Source organism: Prionailurus bengalensis, chromosome C1 (genome assembly GCF_016509475.1).
Source record: "Prionailurus bengalensis isolate Pbe53 chromosome C1, Fcat_Pben_1.1_paternal_pri, whole genome shotgun sequence".
NCBI classification, from domain to species: Eukaryota; Metazoa; Chordata; class Mammalia; order Carnivora; family Felidae; genus Prionailurus; species Prionailurus bengalensis.
The window spans coordinates 7,315,528-7,336,696 of NC_057345.1; the positions used below are offsets into that span (position 1 = coordinate 7,315,528).

At 39.3% G+C, this 21,169-nt stretch overlaps 1 protein-coding gene across 36 annotated transcripts in view; it reads left to right on the plus strand.

Moving 5' to 3' along the window:
- The window catches only part of KIF1B (kinesin family member 1B), a 145,860-nt gene that overhangs the window by 38,104 nt on the left and 86,587 nt on the right, over positions 1 to 21,169 (plus strand). For 25 of the 36 annotated variants that reach the window (XM_043578508.1, XM_043578513.1, XM_043578514.1 and 22 more), the window contains exons 3-12: positions 2,031 to 2,107; positions 2,867 to 3,046; positions 6,870 to 6,935; positions 10,824 to 11,002; positions 11,568 to 11,679; positions 14,215 to 14,292; positions 14,969 to 15,034; positions 15,788 to 15,805; positions 19,574 to 19,649; positions 20,381 to 20,459. In XM_043578508.1, coding sequence (XP_043434443.1) covers positions 2,031 to 2,107; positions 2,867 to 3,046; positions 6,870 to 6,935; positions 10,824 to 11,002; positions 11,568 to 11,679; positions 14,215 to 14,292; positions 14,969 to 15,034; positions 15,788 to 15,805; positions 19,574 to 19,649; positions 20,381 to 20,459 — 931 coding nt within the window. The remainder of the gene's footprint in view (positions 1 to 2,030; positions 2,108 to 2,866; positions 3,047 to 6,869; positions 6,936 to 10,823; positions 11,003 to 11,567; positions 11,680 to 14,214; positions 14,293 to 14,968; positions 15,035 to 15,787; positions 15,806 to 19,573; positions 19,650 to 20,380; positions 20,460 to 21,169) is intronic. The other 11 variants (XM_043578544.1, XM_043578541.1, XM_043578539.1 and 8 more) reach the window with 1 other exon arrangement.

Here is a 21,169-nt window from a genome sequence, read left to right on the forward strand (position 1 = left end):
ACCAATGAGTAGCTAAAAGACTGAAGTATGGCTTAAAAGTTTTTATGACAGGGGTGCCTGGGTGGCTCAGTCAGTTAAGCGTCAGGCTTCGGCTCAGGTCGTGATCTCACGGTTTGTGGGTTCGAGCCCCGTTTCTGGCTCTGTGCTGACAGCTCGGAGCCTGGAACCTGCTTCGGATTTTGTGTTGCCCTCTCTCTCTCTCTCTCTCTCTCTGCCCCTCCGCCACTTGCTTTTGGTCTCTCTCTCTCTCAAATAAACATTAAAAAAAAATTTTTTTTTAATGAAGTTTTATGATAGCACATTTCCTAGAGGTTACAAAGTGTTTATTTTAACCATGTTTTTGAGTGGTGAAGACTGCTTCAGAGGTCATATCCTGTGTCTCGTCATTGTCTTTATTGCTGAGCCCCTGAAACCTGAATCTGGTTCACATGACACTGATTTCCGTTTTCTTGGTAGAGTTTGTGTGTAGTCTTTCGTCTTTTAGGAACTGTAATCCTCATAATTCCTAGTTTTAAATGGGTAAGGAGAGTTTTGAGCAATGTCTGCGATGTAATTTGGGGGGGGGTGATTATGTGCATACGCATACACGCACACATGAAGTATGCGTACGCATAAAAATGCCTGTGTCTACCTTGACAGTTGATACATGTAGGGAATAGCCTTTAGATGACCGGTGCTTGGCTAAGAGTGTGGGCTCTGGAGTTAAACTCTCCAAGTCCACATCCTGGATTGCCGCTAGCTAGCTCTATATATAGCCTTGGGTAAGTTATTTAACCTCTTTGTGATAGTGTCTCTATCTATACGGTGGCAGTGATGAAACCTCTATGTGCTTTAGTGGCTGGGAGGATGAAATAGGTTAGTACACAGAAAGGTCTTAGAGCTTAGAGTAAGTGCTCCATGAGTGTTGGCTATTATTTAAATCTTGTCCCTGGTGCCTTTTGGTTAGAAGCACACTTCTTTGCTTAGGTCGCCATTTGTGTGTGGGGAGATGTTCTTTCTAGAACTATGTCTGCTTGTCACATGATTATGTGCAGTGTGAGCCTTATTAATACTCCGTCAGCATTTGAGGTTTGAACATAAGTTGTGTGGCCATACCCAGTGGAATCCAGCGCGAGAGAGAACTAAGCACCGTAGCAACTGTTGCTATTTATGTCCTGAGCAGCAGCTGCCCTGGACAGATTTATTTTTAATCCTGATCTCACTGATAGCCTGGGATGTGGCCATGCCTTCCAGAGAAGCAGATTGGTTGAGATGTCTGGTCTTTGAGGAGATTTCGTGACCACATGTTATAAAGATTCTATTCCATGTGAAATATGAGACGCTGAAGCTTTGTATGTAAGAGAAAGGAAGAGAGGCGAAACTTCAGCATTCAGTCAGTCCCCAAAGTAGAGTGTGACTGGATTAATCACTCGAGAAATATTTTCACTGTCGGCAGTAAGGCTTCGTGCTTTGCAGTCAAGAAGTAATTTTGCTTTCTGTAACATTCTACAGAAGATTTGTGGTGTGTGGTTCTACCGTATACATACGTAATACACACATGTGCACGTATACTTGATTATCAACTGTGGATTTCAGCAAAAAGACTGTCTTTCATTATCAAATGCTTTTCTAAAGTAATAATAAGATCTTTAAAAAGAGTTTATTTCAGGTAGTAGTTGGATCGATTCAGTAATTTTCTGATTTTTATTTCTGATGTATTGAAATATTTTAAGCTTTATGAAGTACCTTGAAATAGTAATGTGGCCCATTTCCAAATTTTGAATATTTCCTGAGCACCTACTGTATGCCAGGCTGTGTTCTAAATCCTGGTGGCACCCGGTGAATGTTGTTGGTCTGATTCTTTTAAGTTCTGTGGACAGATCCTACCTATTAAAGATGTGATTTTTAAAAAAATTTTTACATTTCCGTGTTCGGATTCAGTAGTATGAATTTCCTGATTTGGGTGTTTTGAATTTACAACATAACATCATGTTGAACTAAAGAGAATGTAACTGAGTGACTTATCAAATCAAATCATTTTCATTCTCTAGGTATTATTAACCCAAAGAACCCAAAGGAAGCTCCAAAGTCCTTCAGTTTCGACTACTCCTACTGGTCGCACACCTCGGTGCGTATACTCGGGGTGCGGCGCGATAGAGCGGGGCAGGCCGGGAGCAGTTGTGAAAGCGCTCGAAGGTCCACAGGGAAAGCAAAGATGCCCAACACCCAGGAAACGGAGAGAGCGGGGCCCTTTGCAGTGCCCTTACTTGGTAAAGGACCCCCAGTCCTGCAGGCTCCTGGGGATTGTTCCTCAACTAGAGCTTGCTTCTGCAACTCTTCATTACATGTTTTTCCTGGTTTTTTTGGTTTTCCTCTTCTGTTTTGTGTTGGAGTAGGAAAGGTTTCAAACTCCTGACAAAGCCTGCTGGCCAAGGGAAGGGGCCTGGGAAGGGGGGTCGACGCTTGTCACTGGGAGCTGGGTTTATTGAGAAATAGCCACACCACCTGGAGTGAGTGCAGAGGAGTATTTCTATATATGGACTTGACCTTTGGTCTTTCAGTCCCATTTTCCATTTAAGAAAACGTTCTTGCAGCTTCTATGAATGGAAGAGTAATACTTTTAAGATTATGGAAAGTGAAATGTAATCAAGTGAGGTAATTTCATGTAGGTATTTTTACGTGTGGCTGTGACCTGGATGACTGTGGTTGTGTGTGTGTTTAATAAGAGAAAAATAAACTGTGTGTTGGAGGAACTAAGAAATTTTATAATACATTTTAGGTGACTGTTGAGATTCCAGACACTTTTGATTTATTATAGAAGTAATCAAATAAACATAGGAAAGTATACAAATAAAATGCTATTGATTTCTCCTTTTAATCTTTCCAGCCTGAAGATCCCTGTTTTGCATCTCAAAACCGCGTGTACAATGACATTGGAAAGGAAATGCTCTTACATGCCTTTGAGGGCTATAACGTCTGTATTTTTGCCTACGGGCAGACTGGTGCTGGGAAATCTTATACAATGATGGGTAAACAAGAAGAAAGCCAGGCTGGCATCATTCCACAGGTAAAGAAGCAAAAAATGACAAAAGACCTCTGTTTATTATTACTCTTAGTCTTCAGTTGCTATAATAGTTATTTTTACTTAGCAGACACTTATTCAGGGACTATTGTATGTGAGGCACAAAAACAAATCACTGGTCCCTTCTCTCAAAGTAACTAACAGTCTGGTGGAAAAAGACTGATGTGTATACATGTCCGTCTTTAAAGGCGGGGAAGTTGACGTTCTGTAAAGATTTTGCTGTACCCCCACGTCTGGTTATTGTATCTCCTGACCCGTGTTACCAGCTTCTTAAAAAAAAGTGGTAGTATGTGCCATGCTCTGTTCTGAGTCCTGGGGACACCAGTGTTGTTGCTGGTCTGATTCCCCCGCCCCCAAGTCCCATATATAGATCACCTCGTAAGCATGAGATTACTTTTGTTTTTTGATTGCCTTCTCAGAGATATTTTCCTTTTATCTTATTAATTTAATGCTAACACTTTAAGCTTGAATGGTCTGGGAATTCTTAAGAGCAGTGTCTTTGGCCTTGTATTGTTCGGAATGGAGAAGAGTTGTAACCCAGGTATTTAGAAGGAACTTCTTTTGGTAATAAGAAAAATATGGTTGGTTTGCATTTATTGGTGATATTTGGAATTAATTTTTAAAGTGTTTTTTAAAATACAGGCCTAGTGTGACTCATCTTTGTATTCTGAGAACAAAATATCATAAGAGAGCAGTAGCTACATTTTCTAATGGATTATTGGAGCATAATTTTAAATTCAGCTGTATAATTGAAATGCTTCACTATCAGTAAACGTCAAGAATTTTTCAGAAAAAATTGAACATACTAGCATATTTTTTTCTGTGAAAAATACATGTCAATATGAAGACATACTTGGGAATTGTCCTTCTTTATATACAGGAATAGCAATTACAGTACTAATTGGAGAAGACATTAGGTAGCACTCACCATGTGCCAAGTACTGGTCCAAGTGTTTCACAGACATTAGCTTATCTAATCCTCCTCACTTGACCCTAAGAGGTAGATGTTGTTGTTTCTTTTTTCATTTTCTCTTCTCTTCTCTTTCCTCCTTTCCTTTCCTTTCCTTTCCTTTCCTCCTCTTCTTTCATTTAATTTCATTTTCCTAATTGCATTTTTCTTTCTTTCTTTTTTTTTTTGAGAGAGAGAGGGGATGCGAGTGAGCGAGAGACTGAGAGAGAGAAAATCCAACGAAGGGTGGGTGGGGGGGAGAGAAAGAGAGAGGAGGTGACGAGCTCATGTTCACCCAATGTGGGGCTCAAGCACACCTGAAGTAGGGCTTGTGCTCACCCGAAGGGGGACTGGAACACAACGATGCTGGGCTCGAACTCACAAACTGTGAGATCACGACCTGAGCGGAAGTCAGATGCTTAACCAACTGAACCACCCAGGCGCCCTTATTTTATTTTATTTTATTTTCCTCATTTTATTTTATTTTTTTGTGATTTAACTTTATTTTTTATTTTTTAAAATTTACATCCAAATTAGTTAGTATATAGTGAAGCAATGATTTCAGTAGATTCCTTAATGCCCCTTCCCCATTTAGCCCATCCCCCCTCCCACAACCCCCTCCGGCAACCCTCCGTTTGTTCTCCATATTTATGAGTCTCTTTTGTTTTGTTCCCCTCCCTGTTTCTATATTATTTTTGTTTCCCTTCCCTTATGTTCATCTGTTTTGTCTCTTAAAGTCCTCATGTGAGTGAAGTCATATGATTTTTGTCTTCCTCTGAGTTTTTTTCCTCATTTTAAAGACGAGGAAACTGAGGCATAGGGAGGTCACATCACTTGCCCAGGGAAGTGGCAGAGCCAGAATTCAAAAGCGGGCTTTGCTTTTTCTACAATGTGATACTTCTTTAGCAATAAAATATCTTTTTGTAGATTATAGCAAGTTACAGTAGACAGTCCTGTTTATCCCATCATCACACTTAGTTTCTCCTTCCCTCTCCTTTAACCTTAATTTGTTTGCTATTGGAATTTTTGTATAATTACATATATATCCCTTTTTTGGCAGAATTTTGGAATATTTTATTTTAATGAAAAGCATTAATTTTTTAAAACAGGATTATCGTTTAGAAACTGCCATTTTTAATACATTTTATTATTATTTTTTTTAATATTCATTTTGACAGAGAAAGTGTGCTCTCACTCGTGTGCGTTCACACTTATGGGGGAGGGGCAGAGAGGGAAAGAATCCCAAGCAGGCTCCACACTTAGCACAGAGCTGGATGTGGGGCTCAGTCTTACAACCATGAGATTGTGACCCTAGCTGAAATCAAGAGTCAGGTGCTTAACTGAGCCACCCAGACACCCCTGTAATAAATGTAATTCTTTAAAAAATTTTTTTAATGTTTAGTTTTGAGAGAGAGAGAGAGAGAGAGAGCATGTGTGTGGGGCAGGGAGGGGCAGGAAGACAGGGAGACAGAGGATCCAAAGCAGTCTCCCGGCTGACAGTGCAGAGCCCGATTTGGGGCCCGAACTCATACCCCATGAGATTTTTTTTTTTTTCCCATGAGATTATGATCTGAGCCGTAGTCAGATGCTTAACCAACTGAGCCACACAGGTGCCTCCCACAGTAAATTTTAAGTTGTATTTAGACTTCTAGAGAGTCACAAACATATAGTTCATTTTCCAAATGTATATTGATTGCCTTGACATTAAATGTATAGCAAATGGGGCGCCTGGGTTGCTCAGTTGGTTGAGTCTCTGATTCTCGATTTCATCTTGGGTCATGATCTCAGGGTCCTGAGATTGAGCCCCGCATGGGGCTCCTTGCTGAGTGTGGAGCCTCTTTAAGATTCTCTCTCTCTCTCTCTCTCTCTCTCCCTCTCTCTCTCTCTCTCCCTCTGTCTCTCCCTCTCTCTCTCCCTCCCTGTCTACCCCACCCTTACTACCCCATGTGTGTGCCCTCTCTCTCTCAAAAATAGTAATCATTTAAAAAAATGTATAGCAAATGAAAATTCAATAAAATTTTATTAAGTACCCCCATTAAAGTATCACATATTTTGAGTAAATTCAAAGGATGGGGAGAGTGAAATTTTATGATTTTCCTGTCTAGAAAAATTAATGTTTTCTATTAGAAATGTCACCATGTAGTGGAGTGTCTTCTCATAAAGGGTTTGAAATCTTAAGACAGAGGTAAAGGGGAAATTTTTATACAGTTAAAATTATTCTTTTTTTAAAAGATTTTATTTTTAAGTACTCTGCATTGAGTGTGGGGCTCGAACTTAACAACCCTGAGATTAGGAGTCACACACTCCACCAACTGAGCCAGCCAGGCACCCCTGTACAGTCAAAATTATTCTTAAATACCTTCATTGACTCCGTCTAAATAGCATGCATTCTCTTCTTATACATATATATGTATGAATTTATAACGTATATGGTAACTGACAATGTGTAATGTATACAGCATGATAGATAAAATGCGTGCAAAGTGTAGTTTAATAGCAGTGACTGCTATGTAATAATGCTAATAGCAGAGTCACAGGTACTCGAGGATAGTGTGAAGAATTGAATTCACATGAACTAAATGTGCCAGGGACCTAACGCTGGAGAGCTCCTCCTCTTCCCTAAATGTGGCTTTCTTTCTAAAGAAACATTTTTGAGATGCTGTCATTGAGGGAGAACAGAGATGAGATTGGAGGAGACCATACTCCGAACTCTCCTTTTATTCCATTCAAAGCATTCACCTTTGATATTGTTGCTATTCATACTTTAAGAGAAAAGGGATCTCGCTAATTCGTTTAGCACTCACGAGTAACTTTGTACCTCTCTCATCTATGTTGTTCCCGCCTCTCCTGCTTCTGTAGTTGTGTGAAGAACTGTTCGAGAAAATCAACGACAACTGTAATGAAGAAATGTCTTACTCTGTAGAGGTGAGTACAACTGTGGGTTAAAGCAAGAGGCCTCCGGACTCCATTCCCTCCAGTGTTACTTTGCAAAGGCCCCATATTATGACTGAGCTAGATCACTTAACAATTCCCCCAGTTTTGTACTCGTAGGCTATTTCTAAGTTGGGGTCATAACGAATAGTGTCGCAATTAAATCCTTGTTCGTACATCGTAAGCTTGTTCATAAGCTTTATTTTTAGCTATTTCCTTTATGTAGCCGCTTGTCAGACAATACGTTTGAACTGCCAAGTGGCTTTTTAGAAGGAAATGCTGTACCAATTTCCAGTCCTATCAGGAGGGTATAAGCACCCATTGTGTCCTTGCCAACATTTAGTGTTTTCGTTTTTTACTCTGCCAATTTGAAAAAGGCACAATTTCTTGCTTACTTGAAGTAGAATTCTTTTGATTATTAGTGTAGTTGAACATCTGGTAAATTATGCACATGCCTGTTTACATTTTGGATTGCAGTGTTTATCTTGATATTCATTTGTGTGAATTCTTTCCCCCTTTAATATTATCAATAATGATTTCTGATAGGCATTGGTTTTTAAAATATTTATAATCAGATCTCTTCGCCCCTCCCTTCTTCATAATTGCTTATAAGCTTAGAAAGTTACTCTCCATCCAGTGAATACTCCAGCTCTTTGAAGAACAGGTCTATAGAATTGCATTCTATACATGAATTTATTTGATGAACATTTCCACTCATTTATACGTGCTTTATGAAGCTCTCGTTACCCCCATTTTTGGTAGTCAGTTTCATAGAAACAAATGATTAAAGTCTTCCATTAACATGAGCCTGTTCTGAGACATGAAGCCATTTTTAAGCAAACTACTTTATCTGTGTGTTGTGATTTTCTATAGGACTTACACAATTCCTAGTTGACCCACTTAGCTGGCTTGGGTTTCTTCTTTACAGCGTTGCATTAATTTATAAGTTTTAAAGAATTCTGCTTTGTGAATATCCTATGCCAAAAGGGGAATGTGCTGCTCTGAAAAAATTTTTTGTAAAAATGAATTCTCTAAATAGCTTGTCTCATCCTATAACTGTTATTTTTTTGAATACTAAATGTATGACAAATGAAAATTCAGTAGATTTTTATTCTTACTAAAATAATCACATAGTTTACATTATTCAAAGGATAGAGGGTGTGACAGAATGTGACAGACTTTTTTGAGCTTTTAGATAGATAATAAAAGAAGATGCCATTTCCTTTCATATTGGAGTTCACAGGCTTACTTGGGGTGTGGTGTAGATCCCTAGTTGATGCTCTGGTTCCTTATGTTTGTGGGACCTCTGCCTCTTCTCCTTTCTCTCTTGTATTTGCTCTGCTCTGGCCACACTGGCTTTTTTTTTTTTTTTTTTTTCTTTTTTGCTGTTTCTGGAATACACAGGAACTTTCCTACCTCAGGGCTTTTTACTTTCTTTTTTCTTTTTTTTAGCCTGAAAGTTTCTTCTCTTGGATATCTTTTTGTCTAAGCGTTGTAACTCCTTCGGGTCTTTTTTCAAATCTTATCCTCTCAACAAAGCTTACTTTGACCACCTTGTTTAGCACTGCAGCTTGCCCTCCACCCCTGCACTCCTGATCTCTCTTGCCCTGGTTGTTTCTTCCCCCCATAATACTCATCATATTCTAACCTACTTATAATCCCGTCTCTCTATTTATCTGCCTTTTGTTTATTTTCATTTAGAGTCATAAGCTCACCGGGACAGGAATTCTTGTCTGTTTCATTTACTGATATTTGCCAAGTGCCTTAGAAAGTGCATTGAATTGAATTTGCCAAGTGGGGTCTGTAATGGTTAGCTCAAAGAGAAAAGAAATAGTGATGACTTTAGGTGGATTTGCATAATAGAGAGTAAGTAACGGAGCATGACAGCTTTTACTTCGGTTACTGGGGTCCTCTTAGTCCCATACTGTGTGGAAAGAGACAAGTTTTCTAAGAAGATATAATAGCTACCTGGGATTCTGGAGTGTATGGACAAGTTTAAGTACCCGAGAATGATTACCATTTCACTTTCTAAGATGAGCTGCTTTTAAGAAGGAGTATTTGTCGTCCTGTTGTTTTACTGTCAGAGTGGATCAGTTACTTCGAGGGTTCTCAATATTTAAAAAATTGATTTTAGATTATCGTATAAATATACAGTCAGCTCTGAGATGGAATGAAAGAGAAAAGCAATAGAAATGGAGATAAGCTTCTATTTCAGATTCTCTGAAAATGTGCCTATAGAATATTTAAAGTTGAAAAATGTTGAAGTTTGATGGTATGCTTGAGTAGCTTAGTGCTGCACAAGCTTCTCATTCCTCGGGAAGATTGTAATGAGGCTTACTGTGGTGAATTTACCCCAGTCCAGAGCCTACATTATTTGTTTACAAGTCTGATCTTATATAGAGATCAGGAGCAGAAGCATCCTTTAAAGCCAGACTCTTGAATGAAGCTCATTTAGCTTATGTTACAAAACCACCATTTTTGTTTGTTACTTTCCCATGAGGAAAAACTCTTACTTAGACCAGAACACCCACATTAGCAAGACTGGCGTATTATCTTCTTGTGGGCGTGCTTCTGTTGGAACCCTTTAGGTTCTTTAGTGACCGTGGAATTCGAGAGGGAGGAGTTGACTAGACGACTCCTACGTTGAGTTGCCTCAGGTGGAGAAAGGCTAGTCTGCTACGTCCACCTCCAGGATGAGAATGGTCCTGCTGGTACGACAAGAGTTCCAGCAGTGTGTTAGCTGACGCTTCCTCTTCCCTCGTGAGTCTTGGGCAGGTCCTGCCATGCAGCCAGGCTCTATGCTGACCCGTCCTCACTCCTTGTGGTAGGTGGATTGCTTGTCCGTAATCAGTCACCGTGTGGTCAGTCTTAACAGTAGTAGAGTTGCTGGTCTCTTTTAGTCTTCCCTGCTCTGGAATATTGTTTCTTGGTTTTAACACTAATAGAGTTTTTATTTCCAAGCTTTTAGAATAACCTCACTGTAATCCTCAATTATTGACAACAGGATACATTTTAAAAAGTGTATTAGTAACTGGTAAGTTGTTACTAAAAATAATATTTTTTTTCTGCTTTAGACAAGTAGCAGCTACTGACTGCTGAGATAATGTTTACCTCCTTTTCTTTCCTGAGACTGTGGGAAGGCTGGTTCTAAGTTAGTGATGTCTGTGCATACCATTAGTTCTACTTGATTCTTCAAAGGGACTGGACCTACAGTATTTTTCTTTGTAAAGATTGCTGATCTCTCATCGTACGACTTTTTTTTTTAAGTAATCTCTACACCCAACATGGGACTTGAACTCATGACGCGAGATCAAGAGTCACGCACTCTACTAACTGAGTCAGCCAGGTGCCCCTAATTGTAGACCTTTTAATCAATGTTATACAGCATTTAAAAAACATTTTAGGGGCGCCTGGGTGGCTCAGTCGGTTGAGCATCTGACTTTGGCTCAGGTCATGATCTCATGGCCTGTGAGTTGGAGCTCCACGTTGGGCTCTGTTCTGACAGCTCAGAGCCTTGAGCCTGCTTCGGATTCTATGTCTCCCTCTCTCTCTGCCCCTCTGCTGCTCATGCTCTGTCTCTCTCTCTCTCAAAAATAGATAAACATTCAAAAAAAATTTTTTTTAAATTAAAGTAAAAACATTTTAAGTCAGGGGAGGGGCAGAGAAAGAGGGAGAGAGAGAATCCCAAGCAGGCTCCATGCTGCCAGCACGGAGCCTGACGCGGGGCTAGAAACCACGAACCGTGAGATCATGACCTGAGCCAAAACCAAGAGTCAGATGGTCAACTGACTGAGACACCCAGGCGCCCCTATAAAACGTTTTTTTAATGTATAGAATTTCTTTTTCCAAGTCCTCCAGTTCAAATTAATAGTTTGTTTCTAGGTGAGCTACATGGAAATTTACTGTGAAAGAGTACGAGACCTGCTGAATCCAAAAAACAAGGGTCATTTGCGTGTGCGTGAACATCCGCTTCTTGGCCCATATGTGGAGGATCTGTCCAAGCTGGCAGTCACTTCCTACACAGACATTGCTGACCTCATGGATGCTGGGAACAAAGCCAGGTATGGTAGAAACAGACTCATGACTGAGGGTTTGGTACATTTTCGGGTCCTTTGCTCCCAGTTAAGGGCTTGAGATCACATAGCCATGAAAGTTGCTTTAATTGTGGATCCTCTGATTCTTTGGCCGTGCTGGAGAAAGAAGTGAGGGCTTCAGCGTATTAGGCATCTTTCTTCTCACCAAAACAGTGCGGTGCTGGAGTGCATCAGAACTTTGATTAAATTTTAGTATCTCGATTTTGATGAAGTCGTGGTAAAATGTTGGATATCATGTGTCTATGGTAGTGATCGATTGTGGAATAAAGAATAAAAACAAATGCCTTGGTGGTTCCTTAAAGGGACAACTGAAGTATGAGAAATGATTCTGATGTGGTACCTTTGGAGTTGGGGGTGGGTTGATAGGCTCACAAATAAGGTGCATTGAGAACAGTTTGTGTAAGTGACAATCTCACGATCTGTGAAGAGGTTTAAAGCTGTTGCTGTTTGTGCTTATGATGTGGAGCCTGCTGTCCGTTTTAACTTTCATCTAAGAATTCTACTGTCATATGTCACCATTATGTTTATTTAGGACAGTGGCAGCTACCAACATGAATGAAACAAGTAGCCGTTCCCATGCTGTGTTTACCATTGTTTTCACCCAGAAGAAACATGATACTGAGACCAACCTTTCCACTGAGAAGGTAGGACAACTTCAGTGTCTAGGCTTGAGTTGTGTAAGACGGGAAACTTCAGGAGTCCTTGCTACCCTCTGCATCTTATGGAGGGCAGAAAGTTGCTGTTTTACTCAACGGAGAATATTTTATATCTTCTACTTGTCATTTCTATTCCTACTCTGAACCAATTTTGAGCATGGGTTTTGAGTGAAATCGCAAGATAGAAAGTAGGGTTAACAAAAAACAATTCAAGACTTTGGGTCTCAAAAACTACTTTGTGCAAGAGAGTTCAGCAGTTCTGTGGGGAGAAAATCCTTCCCTTTTTTCTTGACCAGAATCTCTTTATTACTTTATTAGCTTGTTTGGTATGTGTATTTTTTTTTTTTCTTTTTGAGCTCTGATAATGTGGTGTGGGATTAAATATTTAAGCAAACAGTTAAGCAGACAAGGTGTGTTTTTCCTTGGAAAATAAATAACTGCACAGCATTCCTGAGGTTTTTCAAATACCTTGCTTGTTAATGTCTCGTTTTCTACACCGTTCAATAGAGTAGGCTCTGGAATTAAACGGCTTGCCTTAGATCCTGCCTCTACTACTTTGCAGCACTGTTACCTTGGGCAAGTTACTTAACCTCTTTGTACCTTAGTTTCCCGAACCTCATAGGTTTGTTAAGATGATTACATATTGGTACAGGTTAGTGCACATAGAGCCTGGCTCAGAGCCCGGTGTATTCACTCAATAAATGTGGATTTTATTGTTATTATTGTTAGTAGTAGATTTATGTTAAATTCTTCTCTGCCTACATACCTAAGTAGCATGTGGCTGGCTTTTTAAATCTGAAGTTAGATTTAAAAAGACATTTTTTTAATATATGTTTTCTAGTGTTTATTTTTGAGGGAGAGACAGAGTGCAAGCTGGGGAGGGGCAGAGAGAGAGAGAGAGAGAGGGAGACACAGAATCTGAAGCAGACTCCAGGCTCTGAGCTGTCAGCACAGAGCCTGACACGGGGCTCGAACTCACAGGACTTCAAGATCATGACCTGAGCTGACATCGGACACTTAACTGACTGAGCCACTCAGGCACCCCTTAATGTTTATTTTTGAGAGAGAGAGAGAGAGAGAGAGCGAGCATGCGCATGCACTAGTGGGGAGAAGCAGAAAGAGAGGGAGACGCAGAATCCGAAGCAGGCTCCAGGCTCTGAGCTGTCAGCACAGGGCCCAATACGGGGCTCGAACGCACGAATCAAGGGATAATGACCTAAACTGAAGTCAGACACTTAATTGACTGAGCCAGCCAGGTGCCGCTGAAGTTACATTTTATTATACTGGCAACAAAAAAAGATCCTTTGCCTTATTAACTGAGTACTTTATGCTAATTGGTATCACCAAAAACTAGAATCACTTTTTACTTGGTGACTTGTCTGTTTTTAGCTGAAAATTATTTTAGAAAACATGGTCTTCACATAGGGTGGTCAAATAACTTGACACGGCTTAGCTAGTTACAGTATTAATGCTATTTAGTAGATCCATTGTGAAAGTTTTCCCATGATGTCACATCTACAAAAATAATGATGTTAACATAACCAAAGCTTCTTTGATCATCCATTTTGGATACTCTTGCCTAACTTTCCTGAATGTTTTGTTTGTTTGTTTTTTACAACTTTACTGAGGTATTGTTGAAGTACAATGAACCACACCTATTTAAAGAGTAAAATTGGATTGCTGTATATGCACCTGTAAAACCAGTGTCATCATCCAAGTAACCACTTCTTTTACCCTGGAAAGTTGCCTCATGCTGCTTTATAATCTTACTGTACCCCTCCTTCCACCCTGATACTCGGGCAATTCTGATCTGCCTTTTGTCACGACAGATTAACTGACATTTTCCAGAATTTTGTATAAGTGGAGTTTTATAGTATGTACTGTTCTCTGGCCTCGCTCCTTTCACTCAGCATAATTTTGAAATTCATTTGTGTTGTTGTTACATCAGTAGTTCACTCCTTTTCATTGCTGGCTAGTATTCTGTTATAAAGATCTATCACGGTTTGTGCATTAACTCATCTGTTGGTGGGCATTGAAATTGTTTCTAGTTTTTGATTGTTGGAATGAAGATGCTGTAACCATGTGCGTGCAAGCCTTCGTGTAGATATTTGCTTTTGTTTCTCTTGGTAAATACCTAGGAGTGGAATGGTTGAGTCTCATGGTAGGCATATGTCTCTGCTAAATTGTCTTCCAAAGTGATTATATCCTCTTACATCCCACCAGCAGCGTGTGAGAGTTCCAGTTGCCGGAGGCTTCATATTTAATATGCCGTTTAATGGATTAATGGGTCTTATATATTTTTATGCCATGCCATTGTAAAATACGTGTATCCTAAAATTACTTGTTTTGAACCAAGATAATTGCTGCGAACTTTTGTGCATGCTCTGTGTCTTGGGCCATCTGTAAAAAAGCCCTAATATTTGTAGTCTTCATGCCTCATTTTTAATTTCCTGCCTCTTAATGTTTTCTGGTTCTACCTTGCTTGTTTCTTCTGAATTGCCCCAATGTCTTGTTCTTTACCAGGTCAGTAAAATCAGCTTGGTGGATCTAGCAGGAAGTGAACGAGCTGATTCCACTGGTGCCAAAGGGACTCGATTAAAGGTATTTATTTTACCAAACAATTGTACCAGTCAATAAATGTTCTATAACGTAGGTCAGCAAACTATGACCAGTAGGTCACATTGGGCCCACTGTCTGTTTTTGTAAATGAAATTTTATGGGGGCACAGCTGTGTCTCTTTGTTTATGTGTTGTCTACAACGGTACGGTTGAAAAGTTGTGAAAGAGACCGCATGGCCCTCAAAACCTTTTGCTGATGTCTGATCTGTAATCCAATGAAAGATAAGTTACATAATGTAATAGTTAAGGAGGACTTGATGGTCAAGGTGAGAGCTGGAGTGTGTTTTGAGGAACAAACTAGATGTAAGCGACACTAATAGGACAGGGACACAGAAGATCCAAGTGTGAGAACAAACACGGGCCTCTCCAGAGAGATGCTTCATTAGCAAGAGCAGAAATTGCATGTTGGTGAGTTGGGGGAAGAAGGCTGCATCTGTAAGCTTTTGGGGCAGGATATCCCGCAGCTATGTAGGCCTGTGAGTTAGGCATGTGGTCCCGACGTGGCATTAAGTGGAGAGGATTACAAGAGGTTTTTAGAACTTGTGGTCATAAATACACAATGCTAGCATTAAGACCTAATTGTGTCTTATGTATTATATATGATGTGGCGGTCGTAGAAATTCTGCATCATAATTCTTCATGTTTGGTATTGATTTCAGGAAGGAGCAAATATTAATAAGTCTCTTACAACTCTGGGCAAAGTCATTTCAGCCTTGGCAGAGGTGGTGAGTATTACATACCTGATTGTATGGGAGAATTTGTCTGTTCAGCAAAGGTACTTGATGATATTTTATGTGTTTATAAAGACTGACCTTTTTTGGCCCTTTTACGTAATCTTGCCTTTCTCCTTTTAGAACTTTTCAGATAAGATACTAGGCATAGTACATTTTAACTTTCTACTGAGAATAAAAGAGATTAACGAGAATGAAAGTAAATACGTCTGTAAAGGCTAGGCTGAAACTAGTTCTTTACAAAGACCTAAGGTCTGACTACTTTTTTTGAGCCTTACTTCAGTCTCTCATGGAAACTAAGGTTTTTGTTTGTTTGTTTGTTTTGTGGGTTGTTTTTTTTTTTTTTCTTTTTTTTGCATTCCCTTTTCCTATACAGTCTTTTCTAAGTAGGATGTAGTACCTCTTGGAGTATTTTGAGCATTTGCCTTGGTGAATGCTATTGATTTGGGGGCCAATAATCATTTTTAAAAGTTGTGTTACTCTTTCCTATTCTTTAACAGTAGGACACTAAATCTGAAACAGTTTGTATAAGGGGCTTCATGTTTTAGGTTAAAAGCTGAGGAAGTACCAGTTAGTCACTGTGTACTCTAGTTTAGTAGTTTAGTACGTCATTTGAATCCGTAAAAAGAATCCGCTGCTTTCTTGCTTGTTTCTGAAAAGTCATACTCAATTTATGACTTTAAAGTACTTTCTGTTTGAAGGCTTATCCTGTGTTTTCATTCTTTCTTTTAAATGCTTCGCCTGTAGGATAACTGCACCAGCAAGGTATGGTGGGATTTGCTAGAAATGAACTAGCTGTAGAATCAATTGTGATGATTTTAAATCCTCAGCAGGATGTATGGAGACATAAGACGGAATGGAACCTTGAAAAAAACCTTTTTGTTACTCACTTTCTGACTCTGGAATTCAGAGTTGCTGTTTAGAGTGACCATGAATCATAAGACTTCACACCACAATTCATTTGGGGAACATGCTGTGCTTTGGGCAAGGAATTCAGAATAAAGGAACAAGAAAGGAATTGAGGAAGTGTCTACATTGTGTTATCTTATGATGCTTTTCCTAGTGATCTGTAGGACTGCCATTTGAAGAAGTCACCTATAAACCTCTTGAAAGGGCAATAAAAATATTTTTTACAGGTACCATTCTGAAACATAGCTACCTTTGTGAAGTTATTAGGACATGTTCCTTAGATTTCTTTGTGTAATCTTATTTCCTATCATGAGAAGTCATGGATTATTTAAATTGTTAGAAAATTTTTTTCTACTCTTTGGTTATATATAAAGTGAAGGCTGTAGAATCAAGTTAAACACTATAATTGTATCTAGAAAACATACTCTTTGCATCCTTTTAATCGAAATACAATAGACTTTTCCTTATATTCCTATACAAATACTCTAAAATTTCTCAGTACTATTTTGTATAAATAATGGAGCACTTAACAGTTTGTTCTGAATCACATGAGTAACATTGGAGATAGCAGGCAGTATCTGCCATGAAATATTTCATTCTATGTTTTAAGCATATGGGTTTGTTTATTTTCTACTTACACAAAAATCACTTCGTAACAAGTAATGCTTTTTTTTTTTTTTTCTGTTTCTGCTTGTTGGAAAAAGCTGCCTTAAATTTAAAAATCTGTTATTTGATATGATGCATGTGTAGATACTCTTCAGATATCTAGTCTGGGTCCCAGAACCATGAAAGCTGTTAGAATTTAGTGGCTTTTCCAACTTGGCCTGTCTGTTTGCTCATTGTTAACATTCATATCAACCAAAGGAGAAGTTTACAAAGTATTTATCTGCATATTTCTCTCGCTGCTCTGTGCCACAATTAATTTGCAAATGAATTTTTTAGAATGATTTTGTCAAAACCCAGTTTAGTACTTGGCATCTATGCCATTACTAACAGATCAGAAGTAAGTTTTAGTTTGTCTGTAACAAGCATCATTTAGGGTGAATTAAAATGTACTGTTACTTCCACTGGGGAGAGAAATGGGATTATTATCACCCATACTTGATAGTTTTTCTTTTTAGAAAGGTTACTGATATAAATAAACATAAACCCTTTTAGGTAATTACTGAGGAGCTTCTTTGTGAGAACAGATGAGATGAATTTGTAAGACAGCAAATAGAAAAGAAGTGGCTAGAATTCTGAGGTATTTTCAAATGGAAAAGATGGAAGTTCTCCTTATGCTTCTTTATTTAGCTACTCCTTCTTAATTTAGTCTAATTGACCGAAATGAAAATAGAACATTTTTGGCAAAGAGATACTGCTTATTTTTATAGTACTGTTTGGAGTCCTTATAACTGACGTACTTTAAATCTTGCAGCATTTTCAGTACGAACCAACCTCAGGCAAAGCGGAATGGTTAGGTATGGTGTGGGGCTAGCGAAAATAGACTGAGGTCGCAGGCCTCCGGAATTTTGTAGTGGGATGACAGTCCCACTAAACTATGAATGCCTGACGGGTTAATTCTCCCTAGAGGTCTGTGCCATAAGAGATGGAATTAAAGTGCTACTTGCCAATTCCCTTTCCTCCTCAACAGACTAGAGGTCAGCTACTTAGTACTCCTTTTCTGAATGCCCGTGCTGTTGCAAGAACTAGAGCATCCTTGGGGCACCTGGGTGGCTCAGTCGGTGAAGTGTCTGACTTCGGCTCCGGTCATGATCTCGCGGCTTGTGAGTTCTAGCCCTGCGACGGGCTCTGTGCTGACAGCTTGGAGCCTGGAACCTGCTTCGGATTCTGTGCCTCCCTCTCTGCCCCTCCCCCATTCCCACGCTGTGTGTTTGTCTGTCTGTCTGTCTCTCTCTCTCTCTCAAAAATGAATAGATAAACTTTAAAAACTAGATCATCCTTAGTTTAACCTCAGATTGTACCAGGAATAGGGGGGAGGTGTTTTTCAGTGAATACTGGCTTCCCCTTAGTGGCTTCTTAAATTGTCCCTACATAGTCGTCAGCTAGGAGGATGCTTCAGTAACTATTGTCTGTCTGCCAAGCGTTCACGTTAATTTTTACTTTCAAGGATATAATTTTCTCATTTTAGCACTGGCTTTGTGTTGGTGGCTTTTGCTCTATCCTGTGATAGTGAGAAAAGTCACCGCAGTATAAGTAAATGCTTGATACGTATATACAGAACATTCATCTTGCAGTCTTTGTAAGTCTTCAGAGTCAAGATCACATCACTGTCTTAGACCTTTTCACTCTGAGTCCTAACTCTGTCAGTTGGATTTTTGGGGAGCGTAATTTCCTTCCAAAGAAACCAAATGTCCATTACTTTATAAAAGTTATTAGAGATGGAACAGTCCACTTGGTGAATTGGTGTTTGGCCAAATAAATTCATTAACTAAATGACTTGCTCCTACACATCCAACCTGGAATTCCTAGGATTCATATTTGCCCTTCTACAAAAGTAAAAAATAATTGCTTGAGGATTAGATATCAGGTGATGTTAAGGAGTTACTATTAATTTTGTTAATGTGTGATAATGGTTTTTATAGTTACCTTTTTGATTTTGATTAAAAAAAATTTTTTTTTAATGTTTTATTTATTTTTGAGACAGAGAGAGACAGAGCATGAGCAAGGGAGGGACAGAGAGAGAGGGAGACACCCAGTCTGAAGCAGGCTTCAGGCTCTGAGCTGTCAGCACAGAGCCTGACGCGGGGCTCGAACTCACAAACCGTGAGATCACGACCTGAGCCAAAGTCGGACGCTTAACCGACTGAGCCACCCAGGCACCTCACCTTTTTTATTTTTAAAACATTTTTTTAATCTTTTTTTATTTTTGAGAGAGAGAGAGAGAGTGTGAGTAGGGGAGGAGCAGAGAGAGAGGGAGATACAGAATCCAAAGCAGGCTCCAGACTCTGAGCTGTCAGCACAGAGACTGACGTGGGGCTTGAACTCACAAAGCGTGAGATCATGACTTGAGCCAGTTGGATGCTCAACCGACGGAGCCACCCAGGCGCCCCTCTAGTTACCTTTTCTTTAAAAAAGTACTTCTCTGTTGGAGATACATACCTGAAATATTTATAGGTGGAATGTTGGATTTGCTTTAAAACACTAGCAGCTATGAAAGATATGATATGGACAGTATATTAGATAATGGTATTGTATGGATGTTAAATTTCCTAAATTTGGTCATTGGACTGTGACTGTGTAAGAGAATGGCCTTATCTGCTTAAGTATTTAGGGATGAAAGGGCATGGTGTCTGCAGTTCATTCCAAAATGGTTCAGGAAGAAAAACGTTAAGTGTTTGAGGGATTGGCGAAATACTGATAAGGTGGACGATCGATACACGGTAGCTCATCATACTACTCTCTAAACTTGTGTATGTTGTAAATTTTTCAAAATAAAATATTAAAGAAAAAATTACTTCATTGCATGAACTTTGGGTGTGGTGAAAAATTGAAGCCATGAGTGATAAATTTCAGCAGTGATGGGGTTCTATGGTACTTTGCTTGGGAATTTTAGACTGGTTTGCCTTCCATGTGAATTTTTCCTCCCTAGCAATGCTAAGACCATTTCTTTCTGTTTAATAGAGTAAGAAGAAAAAGAAAACTGATTTTATTCCCTACAGGGATTCTGTACTTACTTGGCTCCTTCGGGAAAATCTAGGTACGTTGAACACTAGTGTGTGGTTATCTTTTTAAAGCTATTTACTGATTATCTTTTGTGGTTAATTGTCTTGTATATTTGTTTTGGAAAAGAATAATCTCTAGATACCCATGTTACTAACCTGACTCCTCCCTCCTTCTTTTCCTTTTTGCTCTTGAATTAAGCTGGTTGGATTTGCTCACCTTTAAATCAGAGTTTTCTCCCCTATCTTGTTGACCTTGGAACATGAACTGTGGTGTGGTTGTCTTCCTAACCACACCTACTTCAAACTTTTGCTCCTTCTTCAGACCTCTTTGAAAACTCCATATTACCTTTTTGCTGATGTTTTTGGACCTTCAGGTCATTGCTCTTTATTCTCTGTTCTGTTAGCCTCCTTCCCTCCTTCCTGATGGAAAGAAGGGAATGATCAGTTGTGTCAAATGCTGGTGACGGATGGAAGAGGCTGAGAATAGCCTGTTGGACTGTCTACGTCACTGTGACTTTTCACTCACTAACAGCACTTTGGTGGAGTGGCTGAGGTCTTAGCTGGAGCGGGAGAGGGAAACTGGTCACAGTAGATTCAAACACCAAGATTAAGAGTATAACAGTGCCTGGCATAGGAACTTGAGACATTTGTCGACTCTTGGTTAAATCTTAGGATCTGAGATTGTGCTGTCTAAATTGACACATTTAATAAAGTTCTTCTTTCTAAAGTGAATATGATTTGAGATAACCATGATTCATCTTCTTAGGTGGTAATTCTCGGACTGCAATGGTTGCTGCTCTGAGCCCAGCAGATATCAACTATGATGAAACTTTGAGCACTTTGAGGTACTCCAATATGATCTCGGTAGCAAAATAGAACACTGTGCCACCATAAATCATTTTGTTATGCCATGGATTTTCTTATGATATATGGGTAATTTTTTGTGTAAGTAATGATCCAGCCCTCTCATAACAGGGAAAACACGTGTTGGGGGAGACTTCTACTGTAATAGAATTTACTTGTTAATGGCAAAGACAGGAACTTTTCCACAGGAAAGATACTAAAATTGCTCAAATGAGATGTTTGGATAACTTTTAGATAATAGTGAAAGTTTCTTACCATTTTCATCCCTGTAAAAAGAAGTGTCCCCTTCTTGTGGTGTTTGTCATTATAGAGATGCTCAAGTCTTAACAAGTAATGCAATTATGAGTATGTGTCATGTTAAAAAAAATTACAGAATGTTCACTAATAGGACACGGGTGGCCCTTGAACAGCTCAGTGGTCATGGGTGCCTTCCCTCTGCACAGTCAAAAATCTGCATATAACTTGACTCCCCCAAAACTCGACTACTAATAGCCTACTCTTGACCAGAAGCCTTAACACAAATAGTTGATTAACTCATATTTTTATGTTACATGTATTTTATACTGTATTCTTACAATAAAGTTAGTTGTAGGAAAGAAAATGTTATTAAGAAAATCATGAGAGAAAATACATTTACAGTACTGGACTGTATTTATCAGAAAAAATCAGGGGCGCCTGGGTGGCTCAGTCG